General features: G+C 40.5%; 1 protein-coding gene across 2 annotated transcripts in view; it reads right to left on the reverse strand.

Moving 5' to 3' along the window:
* Nucleotides 1–2,951: 2,951 nt before the first annotated feature.
* lrba (LPS-responsive vesicle trafficking, beach and anchor containing) overlaps nucleotides 2,952–16,739 on the reverse strand; it is a 991,104-nt gene continuing 977,316 nt past the window's right edge. For both annotated transcript variants that reach the window (XM_086011652.1, XM_086011642.1), the window contains exons 54-56: nucleotides 13,640–13,836; nucleotides 7,221–7,372; nucleotides 2,952–4,278 (exon numbers count right to left, since the gene is read on the reverse strand). In XM_086011652.1, coding sequence (XP_085867778.1) covers nucleotides 4,188–4,278; nucleotides 7,221–7,372; nucleotides 13,640–13,836 — 440 coding nt within the window. In that variant the 3' untranslated portion in view covers nucleotides 2,952–4,187. The remainder of the gene's footprint in view (nucleotides 4,279–7,220; nucleotides 7,373–13,639; nucleotides 13,837–16,739) is intronic.

Consider the following 16,739-nt stretch of genomic DNA (forward strand, 5'->3'; position numbering starts at 1 on the left):
TGATGACACCTTCCATCACTTTGCTGATGATGGAGAGTAGACTGATGAGGTGGTAATTGGCCAGAGCTGTACAGGAACAGCTTGGCTAGAGGCACGGCTAGTTCTGGAACACAAGTCTTCAGTACGACAGCCGGGATGTTGTCGGGGCCTATAGCCCTTGCTGTATCCAGTGCGCTTAGCCTTTTTTTAATATCACGTGGAGTGAATCAAATTGGCTGAAGACTGGCATCTGTGATGGTGGGGACCTCAGGAGCAGGCTGAGATGGATCATCCACTTGGCACTTCTGGCTGAAGATGGTTGCAAATGCTTTAGCCTTGTCTTTTGCACTGAGGATGGTGATGTTCATGGAGCCTCCACCTCTTGTTAGTTGTTTAATTGTCCACCACCATTCACAACTGGATGTGGCAGGACTGCAGAGCTTTGATCTGATCCGTTGGCTGTGGGATTGCTTAGCTCTGTCTATAGCATGCTGCTTCTGCTGTTTAGTATGTATGTAGTCCTGTGTTGCAGCTTCACCAGGTTGGCAACTCATTTTTAGGTACACCTGCTGCTGCTCCTGGCATGCATTTCTACACACCTCATTGAGCCAGGGTTGGTCCCCTGGCTTGATGGTGATGGTGGGTAATGGTAGAGTGATAGACTGGAGAAGCTGGAGTTGTTCTCCTTAGAGCAGAGAAGATTGAGAGGAGATTTGATAGAGGTGTTCAAAATCATGAGGGTTCTGGACAGATAGAGGGAAACTGCTCCCTTTGGCAGAAGGATCGAGAACCAGAGGACACAGATGTAACGTGATTGGCAAAAGAACCAAAGACGACGTAAGAAAAAACTTTTTTACGCAGCGAGTGGTTAAGATCTGGAATGCACTGCCCGAAAGGGTGGTGGAAGTAGATTCAATCACAGCTTTCAAAAGGGAGTTGGATAAGCATCTGAAGGAAAGAAATTTGCAGGGCTACAGGGATAGGGTGGGGAAGTGGGACTAGCTGAAGTGCTCTGGCAAAGAGCCGGCACGGGCTCGATGGGCCGAATGGCCTTCTTCCGTGCTGTAACCGTTCTATGGTATGCTGGTCTCAAAGGTTACAGATTGTGGTGGAATACAATTCTGCTGCTGCTGATGGCCCACAGCACCTCATAGATGGCCAGTTTTGGGCTGCTAGATCTGTTCTGAATCTATCCCATTTAGCACAGTGGTAGTGCCATGCAACATGACGGAGGGTGTCCTCAGTGTGAAGACGGGACTTCATCTCCACAAGGACTGTGCAATGGTCACTGCTAGAAATACTGTCATGGACAGATGCATCTGCGACAGGTAGATTGGCAAGGACGAGGTCAAGTAGGTTTTTCCCCTCGTGTTGGTTTTCTCACCAAATGCTGCAGGCCCAGACTGGCAGCTATGTCCTTCAGGATTCGGCTAGTTTGGTCAGTAGTGGTGATATAGAGCCACTCTTGGTGATGGAGATTGAAGTCCCCCCACCCAGAGTACATTCTGTGCCCTTACTACCCTCCGTGCTTGGTGTTCAACACGGAGGAGTACTGATTCATCAGCCGAGGGAGGGCGGTATGTGGTAATCAGCAGGACGTTTCCTTGTCCATGTTTGACCTGCTGCCATGAGACTTCATAGGGTTTGGAGTCAATGTTGAGTACTCCCAGGGCCACTCCCTACAGACTGTATACCACTGTGCCCCCACCTTTGGTGGGTCTGTCCTGCTGTTGGGACAGAACACACCCAGGGATGGTGATTGAGGAGTCTGGGACATTGGCTGAAAGGTATGATTTTGTGAGTATGACTATGTCAGGCTGTTGCTTGACTCGTCTGTGGGACAGCTCTCCCAATTTTGGCTCAAGTCCCCAGATGTTAGTGAGGAGGACTTTGCAGGGTCGACTGGGCTGGGTGTGCCATTATTGTGTCCGAAGCTAGCACTGAGGTTGATGCCGGGTGGTCCGTCTGGTTTTATTATTCTTATTGTTTTTTTTTTAGCGGTTTGGTACAACCGAGTAGCTTGCTGGTCATTTCAGAGGGCAGTTAAGAGTCAACCACATTGCTGTGGGTCTGGAATCACATATAGGCCAGACCAGGTAAGGACGGTAGATTTCCTTCCCTAAAGGACATTAGTGAACCAGATGAGTTTTTACAACAATCCGATTGTTTCATGGTCACCATTACTTATACTAACTTTTTATTCCAGATTTATTTAATTAACTGAATTTAAATTCCCCAGCTGCCATGGTGAGATTTGAACTCACGGTATGGAGGATGTAATAGAGGATCTAATAGTTTGGTGCGTTGGGGTTAATGGTTACTGTGAATTTTGGTCTCGATCAAAACCATACATCTGACAATTCACTGTTGGAGCAAAATGTGGAGTTCCTCGATAAAAATGTTTAAACATGCCACGTGACAGTGGTAGCTGAAACTGTTCTTGGAAATCTAATTGTTTGTCATGTGACAATGAAGCCGTCAACTGCATGTCAGTGGGACCAGCCCGATTTCTCATTATAATATTGGATATAATTACCAACTGTATTTTTCCCGAACAATCCTCCTATTCCCCATCCCACCTTCTGAAAAAAGCTTCAGCACTGAAAGCAGTAGTAATTATTTTTATTAAAATAAAATGCAAAATATCATTGCTTGTCTGAAACAGTTAAATCCATGGAATCCAACTTTGCAAGCAGAGCTTTTGTTCTATAATTAACTTCTTACAAAGGCTGGTGTTATTTCTCTAGCTGAGACCTAGCTGCCTTTAAAGAGCTACAGTTCTTCAGTTGCATAGCCTCAGGTGACTTGGAGTTCTGTTGCAGAAAAGGAAAACATGATCCACAAGTCATGCAAAGTCACGGTTTACAAGTGGCACTCAGAGATTTGCTTGATGTAACTTTATTTAAATAAACAGCAGCCGATCTTAAGGTTGGGTTGTTTTAGTACTGTCAGTCAAAAAAAACTCTTCAGTCTCAAGATACAAGTGAACTTTATTTTTGATTTCATTACACAAACTGGAATAACGTCATTCCAAATCATCACCAAAAAAGCTTTTCTGAGTGAGGTTTTGAAATACAGTATCTTGGTTCCTCTGGCAGATTGCTAATGTGCCATTAGGCACCAGTAAGATCCATATTGGGCAAACATTCGCTCAGCAAGATGGAATGTTTTCAGCAGTCTAGTTTATGAAAGTTTGTAGGCTAACCACAACATCCCAATGGTAGGATTTCACACACACAATAACAAGCAGAACGGGAACCCAAACAGAATTTCACAGTTACAAAGAGTCATCAGGATTTAGCATAACAATGTCGAGATTACAAACATGTTTAACAAAGGCTATAGAAATGAAATTAATAGACATAATTCTCTGAAAATGCACACACACTAATGTAGAACAGACAAATCTTGTTACACTGGATTGATTTACTGTTTACCTGAACTCTGAGGAAAGATCCCTTTTCTAGCCCAGTAGCATGCCAATGACAAGAATATAGTTTCCGATAGACTGTTATAAAGTTAAAAAATCCTAGGTCATAATTTAAATATTGCTCTTTGTTCCCAATATCAGTGCTAAGCTACCATAACATTAATGAAAAAATACAGTAAAGAACCATGCCTTAGAAAGGATTTGTACACCCCCACGTGCAAACCTTCTCCCCAAAAAGAAACTATTTTTAAAAATTTGATCTCTGTTTATGCAATAATTAAATCACAGGTGTAAATATATTGCTTAATTCTAACATAATTATGAACATCTCTGATTAAAATTTCTGTTTTACATTCTTTTAAATCAGTCAATTATTCTTCTTACAGAGATGAAGGTAAAGAAATAGTTATTATATTTCTTATGAATGAGACGTTTATAAAGAATCATGTAAAGATTTGTTCCTCCTAAAAATAGACATTTTGTATTTCTGAATCAGACTTATATGCTCTGGTATTCTACTAATGATATGTCAAATTCCTTATATTCTACAAAAATAGCAGTAAGCATTTCAAAATACTCTGCTTTCCTAGAGACTTTTAAGTTACATTCAGATTTGTTGCTTCTTCATATGGATGGATGCCATTATATACAGTGGCAGGATTGTATGATTACGTTGATTAAAAACTCTCAATGCACCAATGATGGCTGTTTGCTCTTTCAGATGACAATCTCATGATTCCAACACATAGCAGTGCATTTCTGTGCCTTGAATGCACCATTAGTACCTGGTTTGATACTCGTGATGCCATCGATTAAAATCAATGTAAAACAGTACTATGCTTCCAGATGCCATACCTGTAATGACGACCCTAAATTAAGAGACATATAATTAATTACACAGAATATAATCTACATTAAATCATTATTGAACTAAAAACTATGCAAAGGAACAAAGAAAGGTAATTTTTCATGATTACAGAGGAATTATTGCTATTTGCAGGAATTTTCAAGCTTGTTAGTCCACTTCAAAAGCACTGCATCATAGCAACCAGAACGACTGCTGGGTTTCAGCAGGTGCGGTATCTGATTCAGTAAGAGATACTGTGATGTAGATTTTGTTTGCTTTTTTAAACATTCACTATAAAGCCCACCGACTCTCGCAGCTACCTGGACTACACTTCCACCCTGCTTCCTGTAAGGACTCTATTCCATTCTCGGTTTCTCCGTCTCCGCCGCATCTGTTCTGACGATGCCACCTTCCTTACTAATGCTTCCGATATGTCTTTCCTTTTCCTCAACCGAGGATTCCCCTCTACCGTGGTTGACATGGCTCTCGACCGTGTCTGTTCCCTTCCCCTCCCTCCCAGAACTACAATAGGGTTCCCCTTGTCCTCACCTTTCACCTCACCACCCTCCACATTCAACGGATCATCCTCCGCCATTTCCGCCACCTCCAGCATGATCCCACCCCTTTCCTCTCCCCTCCCCTTTCAGCATTCCGAAGGGACCGCTCCCTCCGCAACACCCTGGTCCACTCCTCTATCACCCCCAACACCCCTTCCCCCAGCACCTTCCCATGCAAGCACAGGAGATGCAACACCTGCCCTTTGACCTTCTCCCTTCCCACTATCCAGCGACCCAAACACTCTTTCCAGGTGAAACAGCAATTTACTTGTACTTCTTGCAATTTAGTATACTGTAGTCGCTGCTCACGGTGCGGTCTCCTCTACATTGGGGAGACCAAACGCAGATTGGATGACCACTTTGCGGAACACCTCCATTCAATCCGTAAGGGTGACCCCGAGCTTCCGGTCACTTGTCACGTTAATTCTTTGCTCCACTCCCACTCTGACCTGTCTGTTCTCGGCCGCTTACACTTTTCCAACAAAGCTCAAGGTAAGCTCGAGGAACAGCACCTCATCTTTCGATTAGGCTCTACACAGCCTTCTGAACTCAACATCGAGTTCAACAATTTCAGACTATAACCTCGGCCCCAATATATTTTTTTCTTTTTTCCCTCTCACCTGGCAGCTGTCGATGATTCTACCATTGCCATTTACACCTCATCTTGAGTCATCTTTTGTTTCTTAACTTGTCCCATCTCCTTTTGCCTTGCACCATCATCCCTTTTGTCTTTAAATCACTCCTGCCTTCCACCCTATCACAGATCTTCCCTTTTGTTCTTTCCTCCCCGCCACCCTTTCCCTGCCCCACACTTGCTTAAAAATCTGTAACTTTTCTAACTTTTTCCAGTTTTGACGAAATCATTGACCTGAAACGTTAAGTCTGTTTCAGATGCTGCCTGACCTGCTGAGTGTTTCCAGCATTTTCTGTTATTATTTCAGATTTCCAGCATCCGCAGTATTTTGCTATTGTATAAGAGCAGGGAGCTTATGCTTGAACTGTATAAAACACTAGTTCAACCACAGCTAGAGTACTGCATACAGTTCTGGTCACCACATTACAAGAAAGATGTGAGTGCACTAAAGAAGGGACAGAGGAGATTTACGAGGATGTTGCCAGGACTGGAGAATTTTAGCTATGAGGAAAGATTGGATAGGCTGGGGTTGTTTTCTTTGGAACAGATGAGGCTGGGGGGAGACTTAATTGAGGTGTATAAAATTATGAGGGGCCCAGCTAGAGTGGATAGGAAGGACCTATTTCCCTTAGCAGAGAGGTTAATAACCAGGGGGCATAGATTTAAAATAATTGGTAGAAGGATTAGAGGAGAATTTTTTTCACCCAGAGGGTGGTGGGGTCTGGAATTCACTGCCTGAAAGGGTGGTAGAGGCAGAAACCCAAATCACATTTAAAAAGTACTTGTAAAGGCACTTTAAGTATTGCAACCTACAGGGCTATGGACCAAGAGCTGGTAAATGGGATTAGGCTGGATAGCTCTTTTTTGGCCTGCACAGACACGATGGGTCAAATCATCTCCTTCTGTACCGTAAATTTCCATGATTCTATGAAATTCAACTTCAGTAAGGGCGCAAAACAGGTGGTAGCAGATCAGCCACTCGTTATGCAGCTTGCCTGATTTTCCTTTCCATAGAAGTCAATTGAAAGGAAAATTAGGCACAGTGTATAATCGGCCAATCTGCCACCACACATTTCGTGCCCTTGCCGAAGTTGAATTTCACCCTCAATATATTTCAAAAATTAAGAATTTCAATTCAGTTTTGCTAATTTGAAGAGCATGGTGGGTATAATTTGGTTTTAAGATATTCAGAATTCCTCAAATCCCTGAACATTCTTTTATTCGAATAAAGGGTAATATGTGATTTTCAGTCTGTTTTGTACCAAATGATACTTTTCTCATGAACATTCCTAATCATTTGTTCTATAGCCTTTTACAACACGGATTATTAAAAGGGATGAATATTATAAATTAAACTAACCTTGTTGTAGGGCTGCAAAGCACTTTAAAGCAGCAATGTAGAATGCGACAGGGTGATGGAATGCTATTCTGCACTCATAATACCCCAAATTCTTACTGAATTATCTGAGAACATTGTAAACTTAAATTTGAATCACTTTAATGCTAGGAGAGTGCGGAAGCTCCTGTCTACATTCTAACAAGTGCTGTAATGTTGTCTGTGTGCTTTTCACTTCACGAGTACAAGTCTGAGAGCAGTGACTGTAGTATAACAACATTCTTAGCATTTGCTTGACAATTTTCAACCCAGTTTTATTTCACAGGTCATATTTCTGGAATTTCAAAAAAATTGCACATGTACACAGTATGTATGCTGAGCAACTTTGGAGGAGGGGGAGGTAGTTTATTTAGTACCTTCTTTAAAAAATGTCTTACCTTTGGTCATGAGACATGGCCATGGACCTAATACCAGCATCACAGCCTGGGTAGGTCATCAGCTGTTTGAAGTCCCACACCTGCCACACAGCCACTATTCCACTATCTCCTCCAGTGATGAGGTACTGCCCATCACGACTCAGCAGCATAGCCTGGAGAAGAACGGCACATATTACAGCATGGCTCTCAGCTCACATCCACTTAGTCATTTGCTGACTTTGGCTGCATCTCAACAGCTGGTATTTTTAAACAAGGTTGTATAATAACAGTATCACCCAGGTTTTCTCCAAGGACATAACATTCTCACTTCTTCTAACTGAAAACTGACAGTTTTATTTTTCCTAATATGTCAGTTTGTCATAACTGTAAATCATTAAGCACACTATCCTCATCTTACATATTATATTTATTTTAAGAAAATATGTCATTTTGGTTTCTACTGGCCAACATATCAAATATACAAATAGTTGAGATGAAAACATTCTTCCGTCAATTGCTGGGTTTCTTAACAAATGGGGCTGCTGCTGGTGTTGTGTAATCATTTCATGATACAGCACTAAAGCCACAAATCCTAATGCTTAGTTTGCTAACAGAATGACTTAATTTCCATATCTATATTCATTAGCCAATATAGAAAATGCAACGATTGTGCTGTTTAATACCAGATACATAAACACTCAGAATTTGATAGCCACTTGAAGAGACTGACAACAGCTTTCAGAGATCACGTGCTTCTCTTATCATTTTCTGAAAATATAAGTGCAGAATTTATGACCATTTTTAGGGATCTCATCTGACATTTTTCCTTAAAAAATGCACTGTGCATAATTTATAAGGAATCTACAATCACTAAACTACTTCAGCACAACAGAAATCCTTTTTGAGTTGCCCCATTACATTTTTGGGATGTGAAATATGAGGTCTAAGGAAAGCAAAGTGTTATTATAACACTAAAGGAATTCACTGTAATAAATGGTTATTTATGCTGTTCTTACATCACTGACCTACCACTGTAAAATCTGCACTAAAGCAGAAAACACTTCTTTTTAAATCAAAACGTCTACAGCAGCTCCAGTCTGATTCTCAAAATGTTGGATTTGATTTTGTATCAAGCATAACAGCTGGAGCTAATGCAACACCCAGAAACTTAAGTCTATTTAATTATCAGTCCAAGTCCAAGCCTCATTTCAGACCAGTAATCAGATTTCACCTTATACAGTTGGGTGATGCAACTCAAGGTGCCACTGCCCATGTGCAGCCACGGCATAAAACTGCACATGTGCACAGGCGGAAAAGAGAATGCCGCTGATTATGGGCAAGTATATCCCAACACATTCAAATAAAGGGCATTGTTCAATGCTGCCAAACTTATGTGACCACTGCTATTAGAAATATAATAGCAATGTTACAGAGCTGCACTGAACCAAAGATTATTGAAATGCTGTGCATAATCATCAAAAAAGCACCAAATCTTTTATAAGACAATTAAAATGGCTACTTGTAGACTACGTAGAGCAGTGGGCAAGACACAAGCCTTTCACCTTCGAGACTCTTCCAGCCCAAAGTCATGGGATGAAAGTCATCTTTGCCTGCTGACTGTGAGGGTACTATGTCAAATGAGAGTTTCACTTTTGGTTAGTCTCAAGTCATATCCTAGTCGGTATGGGCCCACGGCACAAACTGTCATTCAGCAATCTCTTTGAGTGGCCACAAATGACTGTTACTGAAAATGGAAAAATGTCACAATGATACAGTATTGCATGCCCTTCTGAGGTTGGGCTGAGGTACATTATTTGGGCACAGAAGAGGGAGCTTTGCTATGCATTTTTTCTTGTCTTGGGAGTACTTAACTCTGAAATAGGAAAGTGTTCCATTCCCAAGCATTAACATTCTTCATGAATTTACCATTGTAATTTCTGCACTAAATATCACAGAAAACATTTTTGTTCCCAAAATCAGAGACTATACAGCAGCTTCAACCAGATTCCCAAAATGTAGAGGCTGATGTTGGGCACAGAATGAATCAAAAATGTTTACTAAGGAAATACTACTACAGGACAAATCAGCATAAGTTTGTCATTCTTGAAAAACAATACTGAACCTCATTTGCACTAACTAATACAATTGATGGTTCTTCAGGGACAGTGGGCAAGAATTTCCATTTTGGGTGCAATCGTCGATCCGGGTATAAATTGTGCTCCAAACTGCGCTAGTTTTAAGAAGTGTTTTTTTTTCACATTTCCATTCAAATATATTTGCATATCGCCGACCATAAAATCTTCCATGAACCAGCACAATCAGAGTGTTTTAGAACGTAATCTTTTAAAATAAAAATTTTGCATTAAAAAAAATTCCTTTGATATATTTAAGAGTGGCAACCAGTTTTATTAACAGTTGAAGATGGGTTTATCACAAAAACTAAGTATTTTTAATCAGTGTCTCTTCCACCACCTGTGAGTAACCCAATTTTAAATTACTATTAAAAACTATACAGAACCATTTACTAATTACATAGGTGTACAGTAGTCTGTTTTTTAGTAAATTAAAACATTTTTTTAAAGCTTTTAAAACGTGCCTATTAGTGTCCTTGCGCCTAAAAAAAACCCTTACTTTTGAGCCCCCCTGAAGGCCCGCAAACGGGCGCATTTAGTGGAAACACGCAATGGTGATTAATTCGATCTGGGGGTGTGGTCAGTTTTGTAGGCGGGACCGGCTTCTAGCGCAATGTTTTTTAAACCAGTGCCAATGGTCGCGGAAATTCAATTTGCGCTGGACGCAATTTGCACTTGAAATTTCTCAATTTTTTGTGCTGGTTTGGCTGATTTCGGGCAAATTGCGCTGAAAAAAACAGCGCAACCTAGCGGAAACTCTCGTCCAGTGAATCTTAAGAAATACCAGGACCGTTACTGGAAGAAATTCCAATAGTGTAGATTATATTTCATTTATTCCCAATATATAACATTTTGGATTCCGTAATCTCATTGAAATGTCGTGCTCTGATCCAAGCATGTCATTTGGCCAATTGTTGAGGTTTTGAAATGCTTGACTCACTGAATGCCTTCAAGCCGATACCTAGTTTCAATTGAAGGCAACACTAAAATTTCACAGAAAAACTTTTTCTTGAAGGTGATCATTTGTATTATTCTTATAATGGGAAAATACATTTATAGACTATAATTTTAGTTCAAGGTAGTTTCAGAACAAATTGGATATTCCTCCTCTCATGTAGTAACTCAAGTCATGTGGAGAAGCTGATTGGTATACTTATGAAATAAGTAATTTTTTTTTACTAAAGTTTAGGAGTTAACCAACAATCAAAATCTACATGTGCACAGCAATTTGAGAAAAGATTGATGAAATTTACTTTAGTTATGGATGGCGAGCTTTACTCAAGAAGTAACAAACCCTGAGCAACAGAGAAAGGCCAGAACAGCGCAAGAGCCTCAGATAAGCAGAAAGTACAGAGCACCTTACCACAAGGATAGGGTGCCTAGACACCACAAGAATTCCTGTCTGCAGAGCTCCTAGATAGCACAGGAATTACTGTATGCACAGGAAAACATCTCTTAAAATTTGCTCTGGATGGGGACAACACCACTCAATCCTGCTCTCGATCAGTTCTCTTTCCACTCGCTCAGGAACTATGGACTGAACACAGTCCAGAAGGGCAATATTTGTGTTACTATAAACTGAATAAAAAGAGCTATCAAATAGACAGCATTTGTTCAAAATAGCAGCACAATTGCAATGTTGCCCTGCTTTATTGATTGTTTAGCTTTTGACAGGAAGAGGTTTAAAGCTACACAGGAATGTTTTGCTAAAAGACCAATCAGGAGCTGAGAGTATTAAAAAAGAGAAAAGGGAATAACGTAATCAAAAGAGTGATTTCACTAATGATGTTTTAATTTAAATTTAAACGACCAATGTTATATGTGTGCAGTTGATGAGAGTAAAGTTGAGTGTTATTGTTATTTTAGGTCAGAACTTCAGATCAAAACAGGTGTGAGTCCTTGATTGAACAGCACATTTTCCCAGGCAGAAAGGAAGTGCCGTTGTAATTTTTCTTTGCCATGTAAGATGAAAGTAAATTTGAATCCTGCCCTCTGCTTGAAAATTGAAAAGTATTGCAGTTGTCAGCCTTCTGGCATGTATTCCCTTGCATGACATCTGAAAGGCACCTCAAAGAATTTCTTGTACACAGTCCAGTACCCAAAGGAGTTCGGCATTGCCCCTATAAGTTCTTTTTATTTCAAATACCACCAAAAATGTCATTTTCACAGTCTGTGGGCAATTATTGTTTATCTCAAACACTCTTTAATCACAATTTTTTGGCCTAGGAGTGTGATAAAGCACAGAAGCTCCAGGCTGCTTAAATCTAAACCCCAAAAGGGCCCTTACCAAGGGCACATCTGGACATTGCTTCTCGATTATGTAAAGCAAAATTTCCAGAGCTTACAACAAACTTTAAACATACTTAAAAGCAGCCAGAGATACCAAATAAATATGAAATTTACAGTACATTATGTATTTACCAACAGGAAATACATTTCAGCAGGGCAAATTCTCCCCTTCCCAAGATTTAACACTTGGTCAACACTGCCGAGAGCAGATGAAATTCATTCAACCAAGGCAAGGGAGTTTGAGTAGCAACTAGCCTTGGGAATCAAACTGAGAACACAGTTGACAGTCAAGTGCTCAATTACTTAAGCTCCAGGGTCATATCTGAGAAACGTGATGCACAACAGACACTTTGTTTGTTTCTCTTTTAAATTACGATTTCTGATTGTACACAGCAGTTTCAGGCATTCCCTCCTGGTCCAACCACTAGGGCTGCTGTGTGTTCAGTTCATACATAGGCTAAATTTCTAGCTTGGCTCAATGGTAGCACTCTTGCCTTTGAGTCAGAAAGAAGGATGTGGGTTCAAGCCCCAGTCCAGAACATGAACACATTATCTAGGCTCAGACTACAGTGTAGCACTGATGAAGTGCTGTATAGTCAGAGGTGCCACCTTTTGAATAAGATATTAAACGGAAGCCCTGTGAGCCTATGCAGGTGAATGTAAAAGATCCCATGGCACGATTCAAAGACGACCAGGGAATTCTCCTGGTGTCTTAGCAAACATTCCTCCCTCAGCCATCAACACCAAAAATAGATGAACTAGTCATTCGTCCCCATTGCTGTTTGTAGGACGTTGCTGTGCAAAACTTGGCTGTTGTATTTGTCTAAATAAGAACAGTGGCTACACTGAAAAAGTAATTAATTGGCTCTGAAGTACTTTGGGACATCCTAGTGACGTGAAAGATGCTATAGGACTGCAAGTTCTCCTTCTGTCAGCAAATCTTAGCTAGGTCACAAAACAGTCCACCCCGCTCCTTGGGAGGAAAAAAATGTATTTCCCTTCACCCCACGAACTGTATAAGCCTTTAGCTGGATCAACTACAACACTGAAAAAAATTGCAATACTGAGAGAATTTAAAGAGGAATTCATGTTAAAAAAAAGCAACTCAGAAAAATGTTGCAAGAGACAGCTTTCAGTTCCAGCACATCACCACTAGTGTACTGTTCAGTAGGGTAGAAGTTAAATGCAAAAATATTGTAGATTTGTCTCCTATTGTTCCCAGTTTTAGATCTAAACTAGTATATGGGGTATGGTACTGTTGTGTTTGTCGTACTGGACAAGCAACCCAGGGTTGAGAGTTTCAATCCCAGTATGCAATTCAATAAATTTGGTAATATACAGGCTAGCGCCAGGGGAAAATTACCATTAGAGCTACAGGATTGTTGTAAACTGGCTCACTAATGTCCTTTAGAGAAGGGAACCAGCTACCCTTAGCTGGTCTGGCCTACACATGATTCCAGTCCCACAATGTGGGGGTGACTCTTAATGCCCTCCAAACTGACCTATCAATCACAACCGAACACAAGCACGAGAGACGTTAACAGAGAAACATTGCCTCTAGGGACTGGTGCCTAAATTGGGAGAGCTGTCTCACAGAATAGTCAAGCAACAGTCTGACATAGTTGTATCTATCGACCAACATTCTAGGTTCCTTGATCACCACATCTGGGTATGTCCTGCCCCACCAGCAAGATAGATCTACCAGGGGATCATGGCAGACTGGGGGGGTGGGGGGGGGAGAATAGTGTTTTGGCCCTGGGACTTTTTAAACACTGATTGCAGACTCCACAAAGTCTTATGGCTTCAGGTCAAACAAGGCCAAGGAAACCTTCTGATGATGACCACCAACCACACCACTGCACCCTCCCAACCTCGGCCATCAACAGACAAATCAGTATTCCTCCATGTTAAACACTGCTTGGAGAAAGCACTGAGGGAAGCAAGGGCTCATAATGTATTCTGGGTGGAGGACTTCAATGAACTAGTGTTTATTCCCTCCACACAAAAGATGCTGCTTACCTTTGCAGAATCCTCAGTCTCCATCTTGGTCAGCAGCTTTCCATTGACACTGAAGACACAAAATTGGCCCTTTTCATAGTAAATAACGCAGTGGCCTTCGGTGGACAACTGGATTAATCGAGGATGCAAGCAGTTTTCAGGGCTCTCAAGAGCCTTCAGAAGGTCCCCATTCATTGTATGGATCAGGCATGGACCCTCTATAAATCATTCAGAAGAAAAAAGGCATTTCAGTGACATTTTCGTGAGTAGGTAATGAACCCTTGCCAATAATTCCTTCAGTCTGACGTGTCCAAATTAACCACTTCTTTCTGTTTTTTTCCAAGGTTCAGCTGGTACCGCGCATATTGTTGTTTTCTATCCCAATCCTAAGTAAAGCCCCTTCTAAAATTATCATTTCAGAAAGAATACATACATTCCCATTAAAGTACTTTTTGGAAGTTAACACCAACAGCTCATGCTTTGAATTTCAGCTTTTTTTTTTTTTAAAGTGATGTGGCAAATACCATTGTAAACACTTCATGTGCAGGGTAGTTGCAAGTTCAACCATATATCACTACGTAGCCAAAGCCCATTTGTGTTAGCGTACTCTGTATATCACAGGTTGAATCTCCAAGTTAGACCCAATGATCATCCTTTCAGACACAATGACAGCTTTGGAAATGTTACATGATACTGGCTGCTATGGAAACAATTAATTAGAGTTTTGTTTGGGTCGGACATCTGGTAATTCTTTTATAGCAAAATATTTGAAAGCCTCTGGGAATAGGTAATAAAATTTTTCTGGAGCAAATCAGCAGTAGGTAGAGTTCATTAAAAAAAGGGTCTCTGTTTTCACAGGAAATCACAAGCAGTGCAGGGATTTAGTATATGCAGAAGTGCGAGCTGGGGCATTCAGACCGAGTAACTATTCCTTTACTTTTTGCACAATGACACAAAACAGGACCAAAATTATTTAAGCCCTTAGTGTTAACTGACATCCAAGTTTTACCTACTTTGACGTTCCACTTGGCTTATTATCCAAGTGATTTTTCTCCTTCTACAAAATCTTATTTTCATTTTCTTTCTGTATCACACACCATTCCTTGGCGAGAGGGCAGCCAAGTGATCAGCTCCCACAACTATATTGATCCAGCCTCTAGGACATCTACACATGACTTGCCCTCCAATTCTTGCTCACTGTCTGGGTAAGTTGCATAGAATCTATAGCACTTGGCCCAACTGGTCTATCCCAGTATTTATACTCCACTCCAATTATCTCTCCCATCCTGCACCCACCCCTCCATTCCCTTCTCCCTCATGTATGCGTCAAGACTCCCCTTAAATGTGTCAATGTTCTCTGCTTCAACCACTCCATGTGGCAGCGAGTTCCATATTCTCACCACTCTGTGTGTAAAGAAATTCCCCTTAAATTCTTTATTTGATGTGTTAGTGGCTATCTTATATTTATGCCCCATTGCTCTGGACTCAAATTTCAAAATTTGCAGATGACATAAAACTTGGAAATGTAGTTAACAGTGAGGAGGATAGTAGCAGACTTTAGGAGAACTACAAAATTAATTTATCAAGGAATATAAAAAGAAATGGTAAAGTATTCTACAAACAGATAAATAACAAATGAAAAATCAGGATAGGTATAGGGCCACTAAGGGATGCACATGATAAACTCACAGGTAATGACAGCAAAATGGCAGGAATATTCAAGTTACTTTGCCTCAGTATTTACGAGGGAGACTAACAAGGTGGACATGACATTAGAAGAAGAGATCAAAAAAGATATAAAGATAGAGAGGATAAAACCCCTGGTCCATATAGATTGCATATGCGCATATTAAAAGAAATGAGGGAAAAGACAGCTGAGGCACTACTACATATATATATAAAAAATCATCAGAAAAGGGAATAGTGCCAGAGGACTGGCATACAGCTAATGTTACACCTACATTTAAAAAGGGAGATAGAACAAGTCCAGAGAACTATAGTCCAGTTAGCTTAACATCAGTGCAAGGAAAAATAATGGAATCTTTACTGAAAGATGCAATAGAAAAACATCTGGAAACTAAAAATACAATAAAGAATAGTCAGCACAGATTTCAAAATGGGAAGTCATGCTTGACCAACCTGATTGAATTCTTTGAAGATGTAACAGAAAGAATATGCAAGGGTAATGCAGTAGATGTAATATATTTGGATTTTCAAAAGGCCTACGATAAGGTATCGCATAGTAGTCTTATGACTAAGGTCAGACCATGTGGAGTCAGGGGACAAGTAGCAGAATGGATAGCAAGTTGGCTACAGAACAGAAAACCGAGTAGGCGTTAAAGGTAGCTACTCAGACTGGCAAAAGGTGGGAAGTGGTGTTCCACAAGGATCGGTGCTGGGACCACATTGTTCACAATTTACATAAACGATTTGAACTTGGGAATTGGAAGTACAATTTCAAAATTTGCGGACACCAAATTGAGGGGTATTGTTAATACTGAGGAAGACGGTGACAAAATACAAGATTAATAAACTTGCAAAATGGGTGTGTAATTGACAAATTAATTTCAATATAGATAAGTGAGAGGTGTTACATTTTGGTAGGAAGAACAAGAGAGCCACATACTGCTTGGATAATAAGAGTCTAAATGGGGTAGAGGAGCAAAGGGATCCCGGGGTAGAGACACACAAATCACTAAAAGTTGTGACACAGGTTAATAAGGCCATAAAAAAAAACATACCAAGGACTGGGATTCATTTCTAGAGGGATAGAATTGAAAAGCAGAGAAGTTATGTTAAACTTTTAACGAACCTTGGTTAGACCACGCTTGGAGTACTCTGCACATTTCTGTCTCCATATTATAAAAAGAATACAGAAGCACTGGAGAAGGTAAAAACAAGATTCACTTTCCTGATAAGAATTCAGTGGATATACTTATCAGGAAAGGCTGAACAGACTGGGACTCTTTTCTCTACAAAAAAGGTTGAGGGGTGACCTAACAGAGGTCTTTAAAATCATGAAGTGGTTTGATAAGGTAAATATCGGGAAGATGTTTCCACTTGTGGGGCGACCAAAACTAGGGGCTATACATATAGGAGAGTCACCAAAATACCAACAGGG

The sequence above is a fragment of the Somniosus microcephalus genome, chromosome 2 (assembly GCF_052327205.1).
Source record: "Somniosus microcephalus isolate GS21.2 chromosome 2, FLI_Smic_1.0, whole genome shotgun sequence".
NCBI classification, from domain to species: Eukaryota; Metazoa; Chordata; class Chondrichthyes; order Squaliformes; family Somniosidae; genus Somniosus; species Somniosus microcephalus.